Raw genomic sequence first — 16873 nt, forward strand, 5'->3', positions numbered from 1 at the left:
CGATGAGGCTGAGTCTATGGGCTTATCACTTCGCTATCGCCAAACAGGTCGGTGGTTTTTCTGTCTTCTTCCGCCTCATTTCTGGTCTTGCACCCTCTGTCTTCTACGCCCTTCGTCCCCCACAGGTATCTGCCGGACAGACACGCTCCTAGTGAACCTGCCTCAATCCAGAATCACCGCTCACCTCCACTCATTCATCCCGTTTTACCTGCGTGTGGAGCAAACTTCTACACTCTCATTCTTCCCTGCAGTCCAGGTATTCAACACAGCTGTTCACCACCACCACCTTCTCAAGTCATCCCCCGTCCAAAATCATGATCTTTTCTCCACCCGTTAAACCAACCCCACCCCTTCTCAAAATGTTGCACGCACGCTCCGTCTATCTCTCTGTCTATCTCTCTGTCTCTCTGTCTCTCTCTGTCTCTGTCTCTCTCTCTGTCTCTCTCTCTCTCTGTCTCTCTCTCTCTGTCTCTCTCTCTCTGTCTCTCTCTCTCTTTCTCAACCTCCCTCATCCTTACCTGCATCCCTTGTTGTCCATCTCGGTCTATTTCCCCCCCCCCCTTCTCTCGTTATTATTTTCGTTATCTTACGTGCTGATCTTACGTGCTATCTTACGTTTTGCGTTCCAGTTCTTCCATGAGCCTCGACTATGTATCCAAATTTTTTTTAAAAACAGGTGTTCAGATGGGAGCTCCAGAAAGGCGACTTCCTGACTTTATATCTTCACAGCATTACTCAGGAGGCACTCATTTCGTGAAGGGACTTGGAGTGTTAATGAATTCCATTATGTACGACACGTCCCTCTAAACAACAAGCGTCGTCTTTCAGCTTCCCCATTCCAACAACAACAACAACAACCCGACGACGACGACACGCACCTCACTCTCCCACAAACCCCGCTCCATAAACTCAGTACAAATCAGACTTTTTTGGGGCAACACTCGCCCTTGTGTTTCCCGGCCTACTTTGATTTTGCCCAGAACTCCATTCGTCTCCAAGGTTTGCACCAACAGGTCCCTCAGCTCTGTGTCCTCCTCAGCCGACATGTTGGGCGCGAATCTGCTGCGCACGTTCGGACAATTTAAAAAAAAAAAATATATATATATATATATATATATATATATAACGTTTTCAAAATAAAAAACACGGATCACGTTTAAAATATCTTAATTAATAATGTAGCGACGATTTAAAGGATATTCCTTCACCGGCCGTCGTCTTTTCCAGATCGACGTGGCGAATCTGCCGGCAGAAATTGGCGGCTAGGTAGTCTGACCAATCAGAGAGGAGAATTTGAAAACCTTTATTTTTTTAATTGGCGCGCAGGGGAGGCCTCGAAATTCAGTTGATTTTGGGGCCTCGTCCGATCTGAAGTGATTGCGGCCTCTCGACTTGTTGTACTAGGCCGTTAGGTTCGAGACGTTTACGGAGGTTTTTGTTCAGGTTCGAGACGTTTACGGAGGTTTTATGTGTGCAGGTTCGTGAGGCGAATTGATTCTGAGCCATTTAGTCTGGGTTCGATTCCTGACACCTCCCCCCCCCCCCCCACTTGAAACGACCCGTGAGGACGTCAAAGTGCTTGTCCCCATCTGCGAGCATTAGTTGGTGGAGGTCGAGAGGTTCCACGGTGTCCTTCGCGCGACGAGTGGGTGAGTTATCTCCGGCATCCTGAAGAAATGATTAATTCTTGCCAAATTGGTCCAAGTGACACGACCTCACTCCGGTAGAGCAGGCAAAAAAATTCGAAAAGTCCCCGACATCCATGTTGGTTCGTTCCACTGTGGCGAGGTTAAAAGAAATGTGCGTGTGGATGCCATCGGGAAATTTCAATTTCAAGGTCATCTGAAGGTCACCAAGGTCATTGCCGGTCGGTTTGGGGGTTTTTTGCCTATTTTTTTTTTTTTTTGGTATACCTTGTCGAGGCTCGTGTAAGAGCGAACATACAACACACAGCAAGGGGGCATGAGGCAGGAGGGAGGGAGAGGGAAGGACAAAACTGGGGAACAGAGACATTAGGAGATATGGGGTGGGGAACATGGGGAATACAAGATGGACATTACAGGGACTTTCAGGAAGGAAAGCAGGGAATTTGAAGGAGGTGGGGTTGGCGTGGATTATCGGGGGTAGAAAAGATCGAGGATTTGGATGGGGGATGACGAGAGGTGGTGGTGAACAGCTGTTTTGAAGGCCTGGAGGGAAGAATGGGATTGAATAAAGTGAGGGAATTTATTCCAAAGGTGGGGAAAAAAAAAGAGTAATGAAAGAGTGAAGGAGAGCAGTGATTCGTGATTTTGGTAGTTTTACCAGAAGGGGGTTGTCGGCGGACCTTGAGCGCCCTGTGGAAATGTGGGGACAAATCGTAGAGAGAGCGGAGTGGTGGGGGGAGGGGAGGCTGGAGAGGAGACGGGGGCAAGGAACTGGTATGGGCCAATCCGAAGTATGAGAATGTCATTTTTCCTCATGAGAGGACTTCATATCTGCTTCAACTTCCTGAAAGCTATTGGGCAGCACATGGAAAGTGCATAACTGGATGACCTGTGGACAGAAGCAGGTGTGTTTGTCACAAACACAACAGAGACTATGCTGGATGGCAAAGCCTACTATCATGCTGTAAGGGGACACCAGCTGGCATATGAAGCCCTGTGGAGGATCAAATGGCCTTTGTTTGAATCATGGCTGGTTGAGAAGCATCTCCAACAAGATGTGGAAGTGAAAGAACTTGCCCAAAATGTTGCCGAGCTGTTCAAACAAAACAGAGGGGGCAAAGTCAGAGAAGACCTCCAGGCTGCAGTGGGCCAACTGTCAAATGTCCTGAGCAGTGAGAAGGTTCAAAACCTGATTGAAGACTTTGAGAGAACACAGTCAGACAACCCAAACTTCAGATTGTGGTCAGCATACATGGGTATGGTGGAGATTCTGCTGTACTTCAGGGCTGAGAGGGAGGGCAACTGGACTTTGCATCAAGAGGCATTTGCTGCATTGTTGCTATGGCTGACCATCTATGACCACACAAATTATGCCAGATGGGGTCCTGTCTATCTTGCAGGCATGAGAAGCCTCGAGAAGACAGCACCAGAGGTGTCTGCTGAATTCATGGATGGGAACTTCGTTGTGAAAAGGTCAAGGAGACGTTTTAACCAGGTGCCAGCTGATCAGGCCACAGAATGGGTGAACAAAACCTGCAAGATACAAAATGGCATCATTGGTATCACAAGAAATGACCAAGCGACAGGTTCTGTGTCACGTGGTCAGAATGATCACGCATCTCGCAGGATACCAGATGTCTCTGGCCTGGAAGATGAAGAGGAAGATTCTATTTTGAATCGTTCTGATAGCCTTGCATCACGACGGAAGCCTGATGATGATGTGAGAAAGCTTGCCAAACAGCTTGAAAGGTTTGATGTTTTCAGAGTGCGCACTGCATCACCATAAGATGGAGAAGATGAAGGCGAGGATAGGGATGTCCCACTTGTTTCACCAGCAACAAAAGACATTGCGTCCAGTGATGTGGTCAATGATCTCCTCACAGCAGAAGATAAAGGGAAGCAGTACCTGGTATCAAATGTGAATCAGCGACTGGTTGATGGAAGTGTACAGTTCTATGATACTCTCAGAAAGCACTACTCAAAAACCTTTGCTAATAATATGTGCAAGACAGCAATTTCAACTCACCAGAGTGCACAGAAATCCATCAAGGCTGACCGAAAGGTGATGCAGCGGCTACTAAATGCTGTAACTGCTGGCCGGTCAGTTGAAATGGAGTATATCCTGAAGGTCAGGTCAGATGAACTCAACCCCAAAGGCAGAGCTGGTCAGTATCTTGATGGCTGGAATAAGTGTACCCTCAGATGTTCCAGAAGCTGATATGAAGACACGTGTGCTGATTGATGGTCATGCACTAATCCAGACACTTGGGAAGCCCCATGGTTGCCAGACATTTGGCAACTATGCTGATGTCTTTATGCACACTGTGACGAACCACTTTGGTGAACACACAACAAGAGTTGACGTAGTGTTTGACCGCTACACTGGAGATGAGTCGATCAAGGCTGTGACTCGAGCAAAGAGAATGGGCAAGAAGAAACCGATTCGCAAGATCATTGATGGGCCAGATGTCCCCCTACCCCAGGTTTGGAGCAATTCCATCACCTCAGATGCGAACAAGGCAGATCTTGCAAGGTTCCTTTCTGAGATGATCATGCAGAAGGGCGAAGATCTCCCCGAAAGATGTGAAGTGGTAACAGGAGGTGGATTCTTCAATGCTAACGATGCCAGATCAACAAGAAGGGAAACAGCCAGACTTCATGGCAACCACGAAGAGGCTGATACTCCATTCATGTGAGGCAGTCAGTGAAGGATATGAAAGGTTGTTGGTCATGTGCAGTGACAGATGTTTTGCTGCTTCTCCTACACTTCATGCTAACCAGAGCAGCTCAAGTATGGATGGTTTCTGGAACATCAAAGAAGCAGAAGTGCGACCCAATGCATGCTGTATCAGACAAACTGCCACAACCTGTTTGGGAAAACTTGCTGAGTTTCCATGCACTAACAGGTTGTGACACAACCTCAGCCTTCAGTGGCCATGGGAAGAAGACGTGCTGGAAAACTTTCCAGAGTCAGCCACTGTCAGTGGAATTGGTCGCGATGGAGAACTCGCCCAAGTTGAGCAGTTTGTATGTCATCTGCATGGCGTTCCTGCACAGCCAAGTGTGGATCAAGCCAGATTCCATGTGTTTGGTAAAGCCAAGAAGGGCCTTGATTTGTTGCCTCCGACCAGAGATGCCCTGGATCTGCACAGTAAATGTGCCAATTACCAGGCAAAGATCTGGTTGCAAGCAGATCGAGAATGCATTTGGATACCATCCCCTGTGGACACTGCTGCCTGGGTGAAGGACAAGACTTGCCTGGTACCTATCTGGACAAGACTGCCCCCAATTCCAGATGCCTGCCTTCAGCTGATGAGCTGTGGGTGCAAATCCAAATGCCAAACAGCTCGGTGCACTTGCCTTAAAAAAAGGAACTGAAGTGCACTTCTGCATGTGGCTGTGATGCGGTAGAATGTTGTAACCCAGCTGGGCAATAGGTTTTCTATAAAATATGCACATAGTACATTTTAGCCAAATTGAAATTGTTGTTGAACTAATCTACAGTAAGTTAAGACATAACATTTCAATTTCTCAGCTTGGTTCACTGCCAGTGAGAAACTTGATTACCATAATAGGTACTCAGACTACTGCATTTCAAAACTGCAGTTTAACGTTGCATTGTGTTGTGCATTTATGTAAATTCAAAAGTTTACATGATGTTTTTGTTGTCTGTGTATAAAAACATGAAACAGAATAATGCAAAAAGATATTGGCACCAAAAAATGTTTTAATTCTGCCAAAATAAAGGAAAATGGTCAGGTCAGGTATGGGAGCATGTGCCAGAACAGCGTGTCGCTGCGTCCACTTTCTGCCGGTACTCCAGGGGCCTCCGTCTGGCCTTCCCCCAGGCAGATGCCAGGCCCATCCCCATCTCCTTGAGATGCTGGTCAACCTGCTGCAACCACGAGGCACCTGGTTGGCCCATTGGCCTCCTCCACTCACGAGACTCCCTCGCTGAGAGAATCTGGTGAGCAGGATCAGCGTCAGGAAAATGAGCCACATGTCCATACAGCCGCAGCTGACGCTCACGGACCATGCAGGTAACAAATCTCATCTGAGTCTCTCTCAGCAACCGCTCATTGGACACAAAATCTGACCAGCGATCGCCAAGGATTCTCCGAAGAGACCTGGTACCAAAGGAATTAAGTCTCCGTCTCAGATCCTTGGTCAAAGTCCAAGTCTCGCATCCATAGAGCAAGACTGGAAGCACCAAGGACCTGAAGACTTGGACTTTCGTCCTCCCGCACAGTTACCGGCAGCGCCACACCCCATGATCCAGTGAATCCATGACTCCCCAGGCCCGACCCAGACGACTATTGACCTCTGACTCACAGCCAGCAGAGACATGAATATCACTGCCAAGGTAAGTGAATCTCTCCACGAACTCAACATCCTCACCACAAACAGACACAGACAGGACAGCAGCATCCAAGACGTCATTGAAAGCCTGGATCTTAGTTTTGACCCAAGAAACCCGTAATCCCAGCGTCTCCGACTCCTCATTCAGCACCTCGAGGGCCCCCAAAAGGATATCTAAAGTCTCCGCAAAGATGACTTCATCATCTGTGAAATCAAGGTCCGAGATCTTGACATTCCCAAACAATCCACCGCAGCTTGATCTTTCCGACATCCTCCCTAAAATCCAGTCCATACAAGTGCTGAAAAGCGTGGGGGGCCAGTACACACCCCTGACGAACTCCAGTAACAACTGGAAGTAAGTCAGATATGGTACCACCACACTTCACAGCACTCTCAGTACCAGAGTAGAGTTCAGACATCAGATCGATCAGTTTTGGTGGCACCCCACGAAGACCAAGAATCCTCCAGAGGACATGCCGATTCACTGAATCGAACGCTTTACAGAGATCAACATAGGCTGCAAGCAGGCCCTACCGAAACTCTCGTCTGCGTTCGGTGAAGACACGAAGAGCAAGGATACGGTCAATCGTTGACCTCTTTGGTGTAAAACCTGACTGCTCTGGACTGGACGCTGGTGCTCAAGCAGATGGTGGCGAACCCTATCAAGAATTATCCGAGCAAAGACCTTGCCCGGCACTGAGAGCAGCGTCACCCCTCGGTAGTTGTTGCAGTCTTGGCGATCACCCTTTCCTTTCCAGAGAGGGACAACAAGGCCACTCTTCCAATCAGTTGGGATGATGCCTGTGTTCCAGGCAGAGCACAAAACTGCATGCAATGACACGAGTGCAGCATTTCCACCAGCCTTGAGAAGTTCAGCATGGATGCCACAGATCCCTGGAGCTTTACCCTGCTTCAACCGGTTCACCGCAGCCCGTGTTTCCACAAGCGAAGGTGGACCACAATTGATTGGAGGGTCAGCAACAGGGATTGTAACACCATTGATGTCCAACTCGACAGCTGGTGGATCAGCCTGGTACAACCGCTCAAAGTAACCGGCCCAGCGGGCCTTCACTTCAGACTCCTCTGTGAAGAGCCTACCACTCTCTGCTCTAACTGCAGTGCTCCAAGGGATGGGCTTGGATGAACGCAATGCGTGAATTCCCCTGTAAGCGGGACGAGAATCACCTGTCCACAGGTGATGCTCTACCCCGTCACAGATTCCTCGCACATAGGCCTCCTTGTCCACCCTTCGTGCACGTACAGTTTTATGCCTCAGCTCCCTGAACAGATCAGCTCTGCCATTCAGCCTGGCCCTGCGACTCTGGTCAATGGTATCCAGTGTCTCTTGAGAGACAAAATTATTCTTTGCCCTGCGGTGAGCTCCAAGACATCCACCGGCAACATCAAGGACTGTGTTCTTGAAGGTAATCCACAACTCTTCAGGACCCCCCAAAGCACCCAGACACCCCAAATGTCCACTCAGCCTGTTCGCAAACTCCTCAGCTACTCTCTCATCCTTGAGCTTGCCAACATCCAGCCTTGGCTGGGATGGTACCTTCTCCAGGATTAAAGGTGCAGCTTTAGAGTTGCTACAACAAGCCTGTGGTCGGTATTGAGGAACTGAGCACTCCGGTCGACCCTGCAGTTCTGGATCATCCTCCAGCGACCGTCAACGAGGACATGGTGAATCTCCTTTGCCACACCGCCAGCGTTGGAATACCAAGTCCAGCGATGAGCTTGTGGGTGCTGAAACCATGAACCAGCCACCCTAAGTCCATGACTTCTTGCAAAGTCAAGGAACTTAGTGCTATTCTGATTCATAGTTCCAGACCCATGGGGACCAACACCACCTCATAACCATCCCTATCAGTTCCAGTCGATGCATTGAAATCCCCCAAGACTAGAAGTGTATCTCGGCTGGGGCACTGATCAACCAGACTCGAGCGTGGCGTAGAATGCGTCCTTCACGGTGAGGTCACCGCCTTAGTCGGAGCATAGACAGAGACCAGGGAAATGACACCTCAGGAGTGACGAATCCTTCGTCTCATAATACGCTCGTTGACCGGTGTTACCTCAATTATCATTGGGGTCAGCTTATTGGACACAGCTACAGCAACTCCTTGAGTATGGTAACCATCAGAGCGACCAGACCAATAGTAGGTGTAACCACCCACCATTATCTCGCCGCAATCCGGTCTCTGAACCTCGAGTGCTGCAATACCGATGTCCAAACGCTTGAGCTCAGATGATAACAGAGACAGGTGATCATCCTCTCTTAGGAGTAGGACATTCCAGGCACCCACCCGAAGGGACCGCCTCAGGTTAACCCAAGGAGACCGCCTTCTGGTGGACGACACCTCAGCACCACTCCGACACACTCTCCCGCAATCTGACCCAGGGAGGTTACCCCGTGGTTTCCCTCCTTTCATCAAAGATTGGGGGTCCCGAAGGCTTTTCCCCAATCCCGTTATCCGGTGAGCTGCCCTGTGAAGGGAGGCTGCACAGGAGGTACTCCCACGGAGTGGGTTTTCAGATTTCTTTGTGTTTTTGTGTTTTGCGGAAATGAAGGGTTTTTACAGTGGCCGGAGTGCAAATCCTGCCACCAACCTCCTAATAAGAAGTAACCCAACTGCAGGAGGATGTCCGCAGACACAGTTGGGTACTAGATATGGATGGCCCTTGGCTCACAAGGAGCTCCTCCGCCCTTTGACAGGTTTTGTTTTTAATCCTGCTGGGTGTCCATATCCAAACACCCTCCTCACCAGAAAACCCAGTGGGGGAGACGGTTTAGTCGCCGTCAACCCGACTATGGAACAGGTTAGTACAGGTTTACATGGTACCTGTAGCAGATCACAGATCTGACCTGAAAATGATCATTTTGTCATTTTTTGCCATTTTTACCTTTATGACCTTGAAAATGACCTAAAAATTGAGAATCCAGGGTGGCATCCACCCACACCTTTTTCTTTATCCTTTGACTCATTGATCTGGCATGGATACCTGCTATTAACACGCGATGCCCCAAAAAGTGTAATATTCCATGTTGGCTGGCCCACCACTCAGATCGGTGGTGTGGTGTGTGATGTCCCTTCTCTTTAACAGTCATCATTATTCCTACCTTGTGGGGTCGGCCTGGGAAAGTTTATTTTATTATTTCCCAAAGTGTTTCACGATCCAGCTGACCAGGTGTGCCAGTGATACCTGCCTGCTCTTCGTAAAAACGAACGGTGTGCGAGGTACGTCCAGCTAATGCTAGTATTTGGGACAACCAGCTTAATGTCCGTCCGAAGAATTGTAGTCTGTGATGCTTTATTATTGTGTGGGAAAGGTGTGCGAGGTACGTCCAGCTAATGTTAGCATATGGGATAACCAGCTTAATGTCCGTACAACGGATTGCAGTTTGTAATGCTTTATGAAAGTCGGGTCAAGAATCGAACCCAAGCTGTACAGCTCAAGGATTACAAGGAAATTATGAGCATGAGGAGGCCATTCGGGCCATCATGCCTATGCCACACCAATACCACATTTTAATCAATCCGTCCACACCCCTTCCCTTCGTGTGTAGCCTTTTGGCTGCTTCATTGGTACTCATTTCGCCGACCTCGGAAGGATGACGGGCTGAGTCAACCACCCTGGTGTTAATTCAGCGGGAAGCAGGGCATGAACTCAGGACTTTAGGATCCTAAGCCACCGCTAAGCCAACACCAGCTCAAAGGTAAGTGCACTGCCTCTGCACCATCCTGTCGTATTGTTTGAATTAACGGTGCTGTTCTGTTCTGTTCTGACCATCACTAGATATGGCTTCGAGGTTCGTGAGCAGGGAAGTTTGTCAAGCACCTCCAATAAAGACTGCCAGGAAGGGCAATGGTGAAGTTTGGAAACGACAGTTGATGGTGGATGATGTCGAAGACGAGGATACCCAAACCGATAACGTTCAAATGTCCCGAGTTAAAAATAAAAAAGCAGAGCGGCGAGTTCAACAATACGGTACGGTTCTCCAGCCTGTCCAGGAAATCCCGAGGTCACCCCTGCCTAGTGTGTTGCCTGCCTTGCCTTCACAATTGGTCGGGAGCGGTTTTCCTGGATGCAAGCCAGTAAACGTCCCGCGGAGTGTCGTAGGCTCCCAGGAAGACAACTGGGGAAATGTCTGCCCCACGGGGTGGCATCTCAAAAGGACTCCACCACAAGAGCAAGCTGGAATGTTGGAAGAACTTCCTGGAGATTCTGCGGTTACAAAAGGCGTTGCAGAACAGGTTATGGAATCGAGTGGTGAAGTACTCAATGGCGAGGAACGTGTTTCTGTGGTTGATGTGAACAACAAAGGACGTGCTTCGATTCGACGAAAAAGCAGCATCCCTGTCTACGGTAAGTTTACCTTGAAGGTCGGATGGTATGCCCATAGTTTGTGATTGACGAGATGTCTGCGATCAAGCACAGGTAAAGTTTTGAAGGGTTAGTTTACTGCCTTTGTAAAATCATTGGTTTGTTCAAAAGTGATGAATTGAACCAATTTTCGTTTACTTAAATGGTTTTGGGCCTCTGAGTTGAGAATCTCATTTTCTGACTTGCAGTCTCCGAATTAGATCTGACAGGATGACACACAGGTAGCAAGCACGTTTACCTGTGTGCTACCTTGCCTGCCTTTGATTCTCCACCTGAATATCACCTTGGTGTTTTTCAGGCAGGGCCTTTCACCATTGAGCGCACCGTCCCTGATAGGAGACATTAAGCTGAGCACCCGCTTCATAGCATTGATCGCTGACTGGCGTTGAAGGTCCCAAGGCATCTTTCGATGAAGAGTAGATGAGTAATCACCGGCACCTCAAACAAATTCTAAATTTCTACCATCGCTAGCATTTGTTAGGCCAGGATAGCCGGTTCGCTTAAAGACTTGTTGCAATCTTGGACGCTCCATCATAGTGTCTCCAAAAATGAAAGTTTTTATAAATCAAATAAATATAAATATAATATTTTATAAATCAAATAAATATAAATATAATAAACAAAAATGAAAGTTTTTATAAATACATATAAATAAAAAATGAAAGAAAGACAAATAAATCTTAGTGTCACCATCTAAAAATATCCTTGTGTACAAAATTATAGCACATTTGGAAAATATTTAGAGGTGTCCCCCAAGGTCTTTGAAGATGTGGACATGATGTACAGTTGTCATGGCAAACTTTGTTGGCCAAAAATCGTGCATACACAGTACAGGCATTTAAATCTTCATAATACGTGTGTTTGTTTGTTTGTCTCTGTCTGTGTGTAACATTCCGTTCCACCCTTTGGTTGGACAGTTCGCATGATGTCACCCACAATTTTAACCTGAAAAGCTATGTGCCTGCCATATTGGTGCTTGTTGCTATGCGAAACCAAATACTTCTTTGGAGTTGTCATGTTCACAATTGCATACCCTACCTCCAAGTGAAAAAGGATTTTGAGCCGATAGGCATCACAGGCCTTGTGAAGATAGGCCTCAGCGATCAAGGCAGCCGTCTGTTGTCTACAGGGGCCGACTACCCAAATAACTACGTGTCATCCTTTCAAGTAGGGCTTTTACCGTGGAGGTTACACATAAGGTTGAAGACTCGGAGTGGGGAAGGGATTGATGCCTTAGGGTTGGAAGGGGGAGGGTGAGGACTTGGGGTTTAGGAGTAGGGAGGTTGATGACCGACTTTGGGGTTTGTTGTGGGGGGAAGGGAGAGTTGAGGACTCGCTCACATTTTACGTTGCACAGATGTTCTGCAGGTCTCTTCTAGTTTTAAATACAGTATATTGGTGTAATTTCTAAAGAGTTGATAATTTGCATATAAAGATTTGTTATGAAGGTACATGTATTAATCAAAAGAAACACGAATCAGAAATCTACGTGTTAGCAGTGGGCACGTGCGCAAATTCCCCCGCAGCTCAAATTCTCTTCTGTGCTCTACAACCACCTGGAGCAAATATTGTTTCTGATCTTCATCTTTTGTTGTATTGAACTGTTGTATCAGAGCACCACCTCTTTCCCATTATCATTGTTGATTTTTTTTTTTTTTCGAATGCTGGCATTCGAACAGCCACATTTTCAGCTGGTCCACAACAGCTGAAAATTTTGGTGACATGATGTGCTTGCACCGAGCGCATTTATGTAGTGATTGTGTTACACCAAATTCTTCATCAGAATCTTTACCAGAGCTGGCATCACTTGACATGTCACCTTTCATATTTAGTCGTTTCCATTGACTGTTCTGCTATATCATTATCTACAAAGCCTGGTGTTTGCTTAATGGTTCGGGTGGCTGGCTTAAGATCTTAGGGTCTTGAGTTCAAGCCCCTGTCCAGCCATTGAATTAACACCAGGTGGCTTGACTCAGCCTGTCAGCCTTCCAAAGTTGGTGAAATAAGTAATAGGGCATTGTATAAGCGGTGCAGCCAAGCAGCTATAAACTGCATATGAATAAATAAATAAATGATCTGCCAGTGCCGTTCGTTTTTTATTTTATTTTTTAAATCGTTCACGTCGTTCAGCAGACAGCTTCTCCTCGAGAGCTCTAGGTTTTTCAGCGGTGAAGCCGCTTCAATATTCGAGTATGTCCGTCCATCCGTCCTTCCATAAACAAGCTCAAATGAGTTAAGATCCTCGTCCTCTTAATGATGACGTCATAATAACGAATACGATGTCATTGTGATGTATCAGGTTTGCGATAAATTATCTGTGCTAATGCCCAGCTTGATTCCCGCAAACAAAATTCAAACAGCTCGCCTAGTTTCGGAGATAATGGTATAGGCAATTTCCATTAGCGGCGATATCATGTCAACTTTTTTTCTAGGAAGAATTTCCAAAAATCGGAGATGGTTACTGCCTGTGCGTGGGCTTTCTGCATAAACATGGCAAGTTTCACGAAGATCCGATGAAAACTCTGGGTTGTGAAACAAAAAATAGGAATGACGTCGTAAAAATTGATATGACATCATAGTGTTGTATCATATGTGCGGTAATTCATCTCTGCTAATGCCCTGTTCGATTCCCGCAAACAGAATTCAAAAAGCTTGCCTAGTTTCGGAGATAATTTTTTTCGGCGATTTCCATTAGCGGAGATATTTTGACATCATAACTTTTTTTACTAGGAGGAATTTTCAAAATCGGAGATGGTTACTGTCTGCGCAGGGTATTTTTACATGTATACGCCAAGTTTCAGGAAGTTTCAATGAAAACTGTCGGCTGTGAAACAAAAAAGTCCACAAGAAGAAGCAGAAGAACAACAACGTGAGTAAGACTTAGAGATCCTCCATGAGGATCTAAAAAATGAAGAAGAACCTTTCTAATTAACCATGTTAAATTATAATGGGTTTCATTGATACTAAAAATTGCAGTTTTATTATTATTATTATTTAAAAAAAAATCAACTGCAATTGATCCAGTCCTCAACTCCCGCTGCAGTAACAAACTGTTTGTGTTCATTCTTCACCATTTGAAATGAATTGGCACGACTGATATCGAGCAGCTTGTCAAGCATTTCAGTATAGTTTGCTTGCTTTAACTTGTCTTTCTGGTTTACTTGATTTGTAGTTTCAATCAGATGGACGTGTTGGATGTAGAGATCTTTAATCTTTGTGACAATGTGGTGCTTTTGTCGTCTTGGCGGTCCATATTTGATCAAAGATGGCACAAGGTGATCATGAACACTCTTTGAACTTTCAGTAGTTGTGATGAGGAATTTTATGTTTTATGATCCGCCGCAAAAACTCGCATCTCGGCCAGATGGAAGTCGAGCACCTGATAAAGTTTCACTTGGATGACCAATTTGGAATACGTAGTCGGCATCTCGTGTCACATGTGGCTTGTCCTTTGCCATTGTTATTTATTATCCTGAAAATAAATAAAAACAGTAGCCAAGAAGAAAACGACAAAATAGGTATATATGGTAATCGATGATTCTTACTCAAGTCAGCTAACCTCGGTAGAACATGTAGAGTCTCAAACTAGTAGATTGTGTCTTGGCTTTCTAACATGTACATTTCTGATCTGTTTTTTTTTTCTTCTTTTGATTAATACATGTATCTACATAAATCTTCACATGTAAATCATTATCATTTCTTTAGCAATCACTCCCATGTATTTAAACTTAAACGCCTGTATCATGTATATATCGGGACGTGATTATTTTTGTAAAACCAAGTTTGCTGTGACAATCCTTATCTTGAATGCCTTGAGCGACCTCTGAATATATTCCAGATGAGCTAAAAATTTGCATACGAGGATATTCTTCGATGGTGAGACTTTGTGATTTAAAAACTTTCAACTTTTTGGGATATGGCATGTGAAGAAGTTTTCAAAGTCGATCTATTTAACACAACTCGATACTTGCAATCGATGTCAAATATCCCCCCCCCCAACATAATTTTTCAGATCATCTACATCAATATTTTTAAAATTTATTTATGTATTTATTTATTGAAATTTAATCTTGTGGACAATGAGGTTTCATTGTGTAAGTGTGCACGCATGCGTGAGCCATTGGACACCGTTAAAATCAGATGTGTTGCAGTAAACCTTGGAATGCCGTGTCTGCCACTAAATCGCCACTTGATGTAGTTGTGGTGTTGGTGAAGGATTGCAGTTACTCGATGTGGACGGTGCATTGGCACAGCTGGGTGGTTACGAGAGCAGCAGCACCGATGTGGCTTTCCTGCAGAACATCCGCAACAAACAAATGTACCGTCGGCTCAAGGTACTTGCTGCTCACACACCTGTCATTTGGTGCTTTGCTTCGTCATGATCTTTCCTTTCGGTGGAATATAAAACAGATTGTTTTGAGGATCTCCTGTTATTTCTGACTTGATCACCCCTTACACCTGTGTAAGAATGACGCAGTCTCACAATAGGAATCCCCTGCTCGTTCCTCGAATGAGGGCTTTTGGCGACTGCGTTATTTATTATTACTTTTATTATTATTTTTAGATGTGCTCCTCAACAGTGAAATTATTTGCCTTTTTTTAATTTGCGCACGTCCCCCTAATGTGTACCATGAAGGGGTTAGGGGGAGGGGTGGGGTAATGGGGACAAGCTAGTTTCCGAATAAATTGAGAAGCTGTAACCTCATGATTTATGATGATTAAGATTAGTTTTTTTATTTACAACACAAGCCTGAGCCATTGCATTTGCTTCCAGTAATTCAAATATCAATGATCAATATCATTCTAAAATACACAATTTGGTGTCTGTCTTTTTTTTTTGTTTTTTTTAACCGTGATACATTGGGTTGCTACTTATCCAATCTCAATCAAATTTGACAGGATGACTAAGCATCACATGAGGGAGGTTACAGAGACTTCGTTTGCCTCCCTCCACAAGGGGTTTTCCCCTCTTTGGGTGAAATCCGTGTTAAGATAGCTAAACATGCCGTTTTTCCAAGGCCACTTATAATAACAAAAGTAGTAACAACATTAATGGTGATAGCTTTATATAAATGTTGATACAAAACACTTAATACTAATACTATCCTCTCTCCCCCAAGGGTTTTTTTTTCTGATTTGGACAAATGCCATGTTACTGTGTATCAATAAATAGCTTATCATGGTGTTTAGTCTGCAGACACAGTTGGGCACTAGAAATGGATGGCTGTTGATTCACAAGGAGATCCTCCGCCCTTTGAGAGGTTTTGTTTTTAATCCTGCTGGGTGTCCATATCTATACACCCTCCTCACCAGAGAACCTGGTGGGGGGAGACTGTTTAGTCGCCGACAACGTGACCATGAAACAGGTGAGTATAGGTATGGCACCTGTATCAAGTCACAGATGTAATCTGACCGAACAACTAAAGGGTAAACAAGAAAGGTATTCTGGGGAGATGCAGGAAGCACTGGGGGAGTGGAAGAAGACATTTGAGTTGAGAAATGTGGGCTGAAGATGAGTGTGGTGAAGACTGAGGTGATGTGGGTCAGGCAGCAGAGAAAATAAATGAATATCAGGTTAGAGGGGAAGGAGATCAGACTGGGTAATGGGTTTGAGTATCTGGGGGGGGGGGCAGTGACGGGATGGTTGTTCGGAGGCAGAGGTGTGAAGGAGGATTCAGATGGGTGTGAATGCATGGATGAGAGTGGTGGGATTGATGGCAGATAGAAACACATCAAGGAAATTGAAAGGGAAATTTTGGTGACTTGTGTGATGCTGGCCTACCTTTACGGTCTCAAAATGGTGGCACTTGCAGAGAGACAATAGGTTGCAGGTCTGTGAGAACAACTGAGTTGGGAGGATTGCGGGAGTTAAGAGGGTGGATAGGAGGAGGATGGATGAACTGAGGGAGGAGATTGGTGTGCAGATGAGCTTGACGGAGAGATTGATGAAATACCAGCTGAAGGGGGCTGGACACTTGGTGTGGATGGAGGAAGAGAGAATAGTAAAGAGGCAGATAGGCTGAGGGAGCAAGGTAGGAGGAAACGAGGTAGACTGTGGTTGAGATGGGAAGATTGTTTGGAGGGATATGAATAAGTTGGGGTGGTTGGAGAGAGATGGCTGAGGACAGAGATAAGTAGTTTTTTTCATGCCATGAACAAACTTTGGTACATCACAGGTGATTAAGGTTGTGGTCAACCTTCATCAAAATCGTGTGTAGTTTTGGAGAAGAGGGCTCATACCGATCCTTTGGGAGGTTCAAAAAAACCCCCTTAAAGGCCCTGTCACACCCTGACGATTTAGCCAACGTATGCCTGACGTGTGCAAAATTGGGCTAAGACGCCGGCATACGTTATGGGTAAGTTTGTATACGTTAAGAGTACGCTGGCATACGTCGTAGTACGCTGGCAAAAGTCGTAGTTCGCCGAGCTGTGAGACAAATTTTCCATGCTTGAAATTTCCCGACGTATGCCAGCGTATGACTCGC

At 45.8% G+C, this 16873-nt stretch overlaps 2 protein-coding genes and 1 pseudogene across 7 annotated transcripts in view; 2 read left to right on the forward strand and 1 right to left on the reverse strand.

Annotated features, from left to right (window-relative positions):
* Nucleotides 1–1229, reverse strand: part of CEP43 (centrosomal protein 43) — a 44555-nt gene extending 43326 nt beyond the window's left edge. For 3 of the 5 annotated variants that reach the window (XM_085860443.1, XM_085860442.1, XM_085860440.1), the window contains exon 1: nt 879–1059. In XM_085860443.1, coding sequence (XP_085716569.1) covers nt 879–1046 — 168 coding nt within the window. In that variant the 5' untranslated portion in view covers nt 1047–1059. Of the gene's footprint in view, nt 1–878; nt 1060–1208 lie in introns of those variants that run through there. The other 2 variants (XM_085860444.1, XM_085860445.1) reach the window with 2 other exon arrangements.
* Nucleotides 1230–1299: 70 nt separating this feature from the next.
* LOC147010554 (uncharacterized) overlaps nt 1300–16873 on the forward strand; it is a 46213-nt gene continuing 30639 nt past the window's right edge. The window contains exons 1-4 of one of the 2 annotated variants that reach the window (XM_085860439.1): nt 1300–1649; nt 9108–9241; nt 9801–10370; nt 14604–14722. In XM_085860439.1, the coding sequence (XP_085716565.1) occupies nt 9803–10370; nt 14604–14722 (687 nt within the window). In that variant the 5' untranslated portion in view covers nt 1300–1649; nt 9108–9241; nt 9801–9802. The remainder of the gene's footprint in view (nt 1650–9107; nt 9242–9800; nt 10371–14603; nt 14723–16873) is intronic. The other variant, XM_085860438.1, reaches the window with a different exon arrangement.
* On the forward strand, nt 3785–5083 carry LOC147010555 (uncharacterized; annotated as a pseudogene).

The sequence above is a fragment of the Eptatretus burgeri genome, chromosome 16, assembly GCF_056783735.1.
Source record: "Eptatretus burgeri isolate ZD-2024b chromosome 16, Ebu_testis_v1, whole genome shotgun sequence".
NCBI classification, from domain to species: domain Eukaryota; kingdom Metazoa; phylum Chordata; class Myxini; order Myxiniformes; family Myxinidae; genus Eptatretus; species Eptatretus burgeri.